At 37.2% G+C, this 7,077-nt stretch overlaps 1 protein-coding gene across 1 annotated transcript; it reads left to right on the top strand.

Moving 5' to 3' along the window:
* Window positions 1–3,254: 3,254 nt before the first annotated feature.
* On the top strand, window positions 3,255–6,641 carry LOC109210104 (WAT1-related protein At1g70260-like). The gene is made up of 7 exons (XM_019373476.1): window positions 3,255–3,505; window positions 3,606–3,668; window positions 3,904–4,020; window positions 4,729–4,975; window positions 5,249–5,407; window positions 5,509–5,660; window positions 6,286–6,641. The coding sequence occupies exons 1-7, from the start codon at window positions 3,297–3,299 to the stop codon at window positions 6,449–6,451; spliced, it is 1,113 nt and encodes a 370-aa protein (XP_019229021.1). The 5' UTR covers window positions 3,255–3,296; the 3' UTR covers window positions 6,452–6,641.
* The last annotated feature ends 436 nt before the right edge of the window (window positions 6,642–7,077 follow it).

Below are 7,077 nucleotides of genomic sequence, written 5' to 3'. Positions count from 1 at the left end.
CTGCACACGATTAATAAAGGGCCGTGATATCCGTGCCCAACTGGATATCCCGGCGTGAATCTCGGACCGTATCTGCACAAAATCAGTGATTAGTGAAACAGAAGATTTTTACCTTTTTTAGAATTGTACTTAGGGTAAAATTACCCTACTACATAAGGGGAAAAACATATTATTCATAAAACATATTGTAACACACATATCAAGGCAATATACTCTTATTCTCTCTGTTATTCAAAGTTCTTACTTTTGTTCATTAGCTCTTCATCAGTGTGAGCTCGGAACCAAAGGCAGGCACTTCGTTAAGTCGTTATTGAGTCCGGGATCACTCTCATTATTGGTTTGACAATTTATCACGTCTTTTATCTGCTTTAGCTAACGCCATTAATCATTTTGTCGAATTAATCCACATATCTTTTAAACCACGTTTAAATTCAATTGTTATCCGTTTTTTAGGGTAAACAATATCATATAAATTTATAGGGACTAGTAGTTAAACGCATGTGAGGAGTTTAAACGTGTGACGACCCGGCCGGTCGTCTTAAGAATTAACGCCCCGATCCCCTATTAACTGCTTTTCCCAAGTTTATTTCTGCCATTTTGATTTGCCGGGACGTTCGATTTTGAGTTTCAAAGAGTTCTGGGACACTTAGTCCCTAAATGAGAGCTTAAGTGTTGGAAAATGATCCATAGTCAGAACAGTGTGAAGACGGCCTCGGAACGGAAATCCGATGGTTCCGTTAGCCTCGTTAGGTGATTTCGGGGCTGGGAGCGTGTTCGGAACGTGTTTTGGAGGTTCGTAGCTAATTTAGGCTTGAAATGCCAAAAGTTCGGTTTTTGAAGGTTCCGCAGATGCGGTTGGATTTCCGCATAAGCGGCTCCGCATCTGCGAGATAAGGACCGCAGGTGCGGAATTTTGGATTTTTAAGGAAACCGCAGAAGCGGCTCAAGTTCCGCAGAAGCGGGACCGCAGGTGCGGTCCCTTGACCTCAGAAGCGGAAACCACTGGACTGAAATATGAAATTCGAGGGTTTAGTTTCAAAAGTTAGAAAAATCAATTGGAGCTCGGGAGAGGGCGATTTTGAGAAGGATTTGAAGAGGAGATCATTGGGTAACGTTTCTTTAATCCTTTCTAGTTATATTCCATCAATCTATAGTTAATTTTATCATTTAAATTCGGATTGGGGATCAAAAATTGGGAAAAATTGGAAGAAACTTCTTAGACCGAATTATTGAGTTTTGAGTGGGTGTTTGACTTCCGATTTGAGAGATTTTTATATGCTTAGACTCGTGAGACTACGAGGGTTCTGAAAATGTAGAAATTATCCAGTTCCGAGATGTTGGCCTGAGGGGTGTTTTGGTCATTTTACCTAAATTCGCGTCTTAGCTTTAAATTTAATAGTAGAATCAGTTGCTTGAGATGTTATTTACGATATGTAATTGAATTGAATAGATTTGGGCCATTTGGAGTTGGATACTCGTGGCAAAGGTGTGGTTTCGAGTTGATTTTGGAGCCGGCTTGAGGTAAGTGGCTTGTCTAACCTTGTGTGGGGGACCTTTCCCCTTAGGATATGATATTTGATAATTGAATGTCTTGTACGTGAGGTGACGAGCGCGTACCTGAGCAAATTGTTGAAAATCCGGTTTTACTTAAGATATTGAGACTGAGTTCCTTTCGTGTTTGCTTTATTTTACTTGCAATTATAACCTGTGTTATATTAGAAAAGCATGTTTAGTTGATTTAAATTGCCTATTTGCTTAGGTTGCCTTGGCTGTACTACGTGAAGCATGTTAGGCTAGTACTACCTGTTGCTTGTATTTTTTTACTTCATTTCTGAATATCTTCTGGTTGTGGTTGCGCATTTACATTGGGACTACGGATGTGGGATTCCGGTAGCTCCCCTCCCCCTTGTTTGTTTACTTTGGGACTACGGGTTAGATTCCCGGTAGATCCCCCTGCATTTTTACTTTGGGACTACGGGTTAGATTCCCGATAGATCCCCCGCACATTGATAGTTGGACTACGGGACGGAATCCCGGGTGATCCTTCGGATATACTCATATGATGGACTACGAGACGGTATCCCGGGAGCTCCTCGGACAGTTGATGAAATGGACTACGGGACGGTATCCTGGGAGATCCTCGTTGTTGGTACTGATATTGAGCTGTCTTACTCTGTGTTACCTTATTCTCTGCGTGTTATTATTGCTTCGTATAACTTGCCTTACTTCATAGTTTTATTCATTATTTCTGTTTACTTCATACTGTTGCAAGGCTTATTATTATATTTTATCTCAGTAGGGCCCTGACTTTCCTCGTCACTACCCGATCGAGGTTAGGCTTGGCACTTACTGAGTACCGCTGTGGTGTACTCATGCCCCTTCTGCGCATGTTTTTTTGTGCAGATCCAGGTACTTCATCCCAGGCGTATCACTCTCGAGGCGGATAGATCTAGCTGAGACTTCGAGGTACTTCTGCCGCGTCCGCAGACCATGAGTCTCTATCTTATTCCAGCTGTAGTAGATAGTCTTTTCCTTCTTTCAGTTGTTTAGACATTCTGGAGTTAGAGCAGTGTATTACTCTTCTATTAGCCTGTGTTTCCCGCGAGTTTCCGGGTTTTGGGATGACATTGTAGACTCCCGCATTATTTGGGTTGTATATGTCGAGCGGCATTTATTTACAGTTACCCTACTAGTTTGTTTAGTAATTATTTGTTTCCGCAATTTATGTTATTCCCGCATTGTTAGGCTGACCTAGTCGTAGGGACTAGGTGCCATCACGACATGTTCACGGAGAAACTGGGGTCGTGACAAAACGTAACCACAACTGACCCGCTGGAGTTAAGAAATAATTCCCGGTAGGTCCTGTGTTAATGTCAGCCACGAAAACAAACCTTATGAGAGTTATTAATCATACTTACGTAAGATAATTTAGTCCACCTAGTACAAAATCTAATTCTTGGTTAATATATACTCTCAGAGTCCACGTAGGACGAATAATAGGTGTGCAGGTGGATGAGAAGTTTTCTTCAATTAAAAATGAATTAATAGCATCAAACAATTATTGAATCTCCCCCTTCCGTGCCATGCTTGGGTCACTCGAGATGCTCTCTCTCTTTCCAAGTAGCTTAATCTTTCCATGAAAGGTTACCTTCTCTTTTTTTTTTTTTCTTTTTTTTTTTTCCTGACGTATACAGCAAATTGAATTGATGTGCCTCCATATAAATAGTGAAGACCGGATCATACGGAGTTATAGAAGTAGTTGACATAAACACACAAAAACACAGAAAAAGAGAGAGATGGGTTTGAGGGTTGCGAATGCCATAGGAGAAATGTTGCCATGCACAGCCATGGTCATAATAGAAGCTGTCACTATTTTCTTGACTATTATGGCCAGCACTACCATGTCCAAGTTTGGGATGAGTTCTTTTATATTCGTGGTTTATACAAATGCTCTTAGCTTTATCCTTCTCATTCCGTATTCCATCTTTTTCCACAGAAGAGACAAGTACGTATAAATTTTCACGAAATCCATTTTTTTTTTTTTTAGATTTTCAATGGTGACTTAGAAGACCAGTGTTAATCTTTCTCTTTCTCAATAATTGCAGGACAGAAGAGCCATTATTCACGTTTCCCCTTCTTTTGCGTGTCTTCTTCCTTGGTTTAGTAGGGTTAGTACTTTCTTTCTCTTTCTCTCTGTCAAATTAGAACGCTTAGAATTAAGAAATAACGAACATTAATTAGTTATGGTCTAAAATGAACACTAATTGGTCCAAAACCTCCAATTATTTTCTGTATTCATGCATTTTGGACTTTGGAGTTTCTTAACCACCAACTTAATTAATCATATGAGATATTGATGTAGTATATAACATCACTATGAAATTAACGGTACTGTGGTTGCAGGGTAACAATAGCGCAGAACCTTGCATTCGCGGGACTAAGTTATAGCTCTCCAATCGTAGCATGTGGAGCCGCAAACATGATACCAGCTTTCTCTTTCATTCTTTCCATTATCCTCAGGTTCTTTTTTCTCAACCTTTTTATTATCTTATGACCTCTTAGACTTGAGCCTCTTGAAGACAAAATTAAGTAAATAAGTTGTGTGTTCTCTGATCTCTCTAACAGTTTAAACTTTTAGATGGGATGGTCATACAATTCAACCAGGAATCAAAGCAAACAAAGATCCTACCTTTGAGTTCTCTTGGCCACCTATATAGAAAAGAATTTTCACGTAGATGGCCATGAAAAAAGTTAGGCCCATACGTAAGGGGACGTGTTGAAAACAAAATTAAATAAATGAAAATGTACGCTCTCAACCATTTCAATTTCTTACAACTAGAAGGGGGGAAATACCAGGAGCTGTGGTGGAGTCACATTGAAGCAAGGGGTTTCATATGATATCCCTAGCTCAGAAATTTTAATTATAATACATGTATATTACAAGGAAAAAATAAAAAAAAATGTATGATAAATACAAGGATTAAATCCTCTTGATTTGAAGCATAAGCTTGATAGAGTTTATTTATAAAAGTTGAATCACCTTGACGAAATCTTTGACTCCGCCACTAATCAGGAGTAGTATTAAAAAGGAAGTGATTTCTTACAGTTAGATGATTTTGCGTACGTGTGTGTATATCTCAGGAGTCCCTTTTTTGCGTAAGTTTGACAGTTTTGGAACTAAGTATGATTATCAGTATTCTAAAGAAGCATATAACTGTTTAATTTTAGGAAAATAAGGATTGACTGGAAGAGCCAAGGAAGTCAAACAAGAGTAGTTGGAACCTTAATATCAATAGTGGGAATATTATCAATGACTTTCTACAAAGGTCCACTGGTCAACAAGTATTCTCCATCTTTCCTTCAGCTAGCAAGACCGCAGCTCCTCGTCTTCACTTCAACACATGAGAATTGGGTTCTTGGTTGTTTCTTGTTTGCAGCTGCTTCATTTGCTCTTACCATATGGAACACTATTCAGGTTTCCTTTATTAATCTTTTATGTTCCTTTTCTTTTCGGGTTTAAGTTCTATTAACTAGTCGTTTAAAGAATATGTACACAGTCAGATCATTTATAAGATAATTGCAAACGAATCTCTATAACAAACAACAACTAATAACCTAGTAAAAGTGATAGTAATAACTAACTTGATATAACATGAAACTACGGTCTATATAACTTAAATCTTTTTCTTTCCTCTTCGTTTTCTCTCTCAAACGGAACGTACATTGAATGAAATTGTGTTTTTTTCAGGCGGGAAGTAGCAAGAAGCACCCACATGTGATGAAAATAACGTGTCTTTACACCTTGTTTGGGACGATCCAATCTGCAGTATTTGCTTTACTTATGGAAAAAGATCTCAGTGCTTGGAGACTTAAGCTTAACTTTGAACTTCTTGTCATTGTTCTAACTGTAAGCTCACAAAAGCAATCAGACTTTTAATTAAAATGAACGTACTGTTCTTTATTCATTACCTAATGTCAACGTGATGCTTTGTTGTACATGATATATAGGCAATATTTGGAAGTTTAATACGCAGCAGTATTCAGATGTGGTGCATGCGATTGAAAGGGCCTTCTTATGCCCTATTTTTTAAGCCTGTGGGAGTTCCAGTTGCCAGCACTTGCGGTTGTGTGCTCTTTGCTGCTACTTTTCACTATGGAAGGCAAGTTTTCTCCTTTCTTTTTATACTCCTTTGAAAAGAAAACAATATTATAAAAACTTATGAGATTTTGAATATGCAATGATATTTGCGTGAGTACAAAATCATGACATCTCAAAGGTGAAATGTGTAGTTTAAATATTTTCATATATAAATAATACAGTAGTATTTTAAAAAATTTCTAAAAAGGAAATAATATCATACACTCCGTAAATCAAAGTATTGTTTTTCTCTTCTCTAATCGTGGGTGAAACATAGTTGAAAAAGAAAAGAGACAAGGTAACAGAAAGACGTACGCTAAAATAGACCAAGAAAAAGGAGTAGAAACGACAAATTAGAAAAACATTTTCATTTTGTTATTTTCAAAAAGATTTAAATTATCTCCACTAAAATCGTAATTCTTATATACCTGTGATAGCTAGGAATATCTAGTTTCCAGTGAGTGTACAGTTACTAATTGTAAACAGGTTGCTGGGACGATTAATAATATTTTTTTCTTCACCAAAAAAAAAAAAAAAAAAAGAAACAATTTCTAATAATTTACTTATAATTATCTTATAAATGACCTGATAATTATAAATACCTTTTCACACACTTACATGATCTTAACGCCCATGAGTTTGTACAGCATGTTGAGCGCTTGTATATGTGGATTTGGTTATTATACTACACTATGGGGACAGCTCAAAAAAGACGAGACAAAAAAAGACATTAAAGGCAACGTGTCAACTTCTGATAAAAAAGTCCCTCTTCTGCGAGAACAAGAAGAAGAAGAAGAAGATTCACAGGTCTAAGAGTATAGCAAAAAAGATCAAACGAATTGTAAATATGTATTGGAGGGTGTGTTTTTGGGAACCCTCTATCGCAAGTTAAGTTGAAGTTTTAATTAGAAGCGTTGGGTTTCAGAATAATGTAACGTTTGTCATTAATATAAGAGCGAGTGTTCTTTTAATATACAAGGACAGTTGGATTGTGATTGACTAATAATGGAGTGAAGACATTCTCCACAATCTAATGAATGTCTATACACACAGAGAGCAAATTGGCAGCGCAATAAGAAAGATCGAATTACCTCGTGCCATTTTTGTTGAGATAACACGCTTGTGTATAGGCTCTTCTGTACTCTAATAACTTTTCTTAGATGGTGTATTTCGTTCAAGTTGTGAGTGCAGGGAACCTTTACAAAAGCTTCAATTTATAGTAGGCAAATATGTTAAATCTTTCCATCAAAGACATAACTGAAGCATAATGAGCATTTAATGAATTGGAAAGTAAAGTCATTTCATAAACCACTGAAATAATTAACACATGTAACAGAAACGTTTCAAAGCAAATAAAATTTTCTGAAACAATATAGTAAATTGCTGACCTCTTCAATGAACAATTAATTTGCATTCTCCCACTTGGTCTGCATATACAT

Source organism: Nicotiana attenuata, unplaced genomic scaffold, assembly GCF_001879085.1.
Source record: "Nicotiana attenuata strain UT unplaced genomic scaffold, NIATTr2, whole genome shotgun sequence".
Lineage (NCBI taxonomy): Eukaryota > Viridiplantae > Streptophyta > Magnoliopsida > Solanales > Solanaceae > Nicotiana > Nicotiana attenuata.
This window is presented reverse-complemented; position numbering and strand designations above follow the sequence as displayed.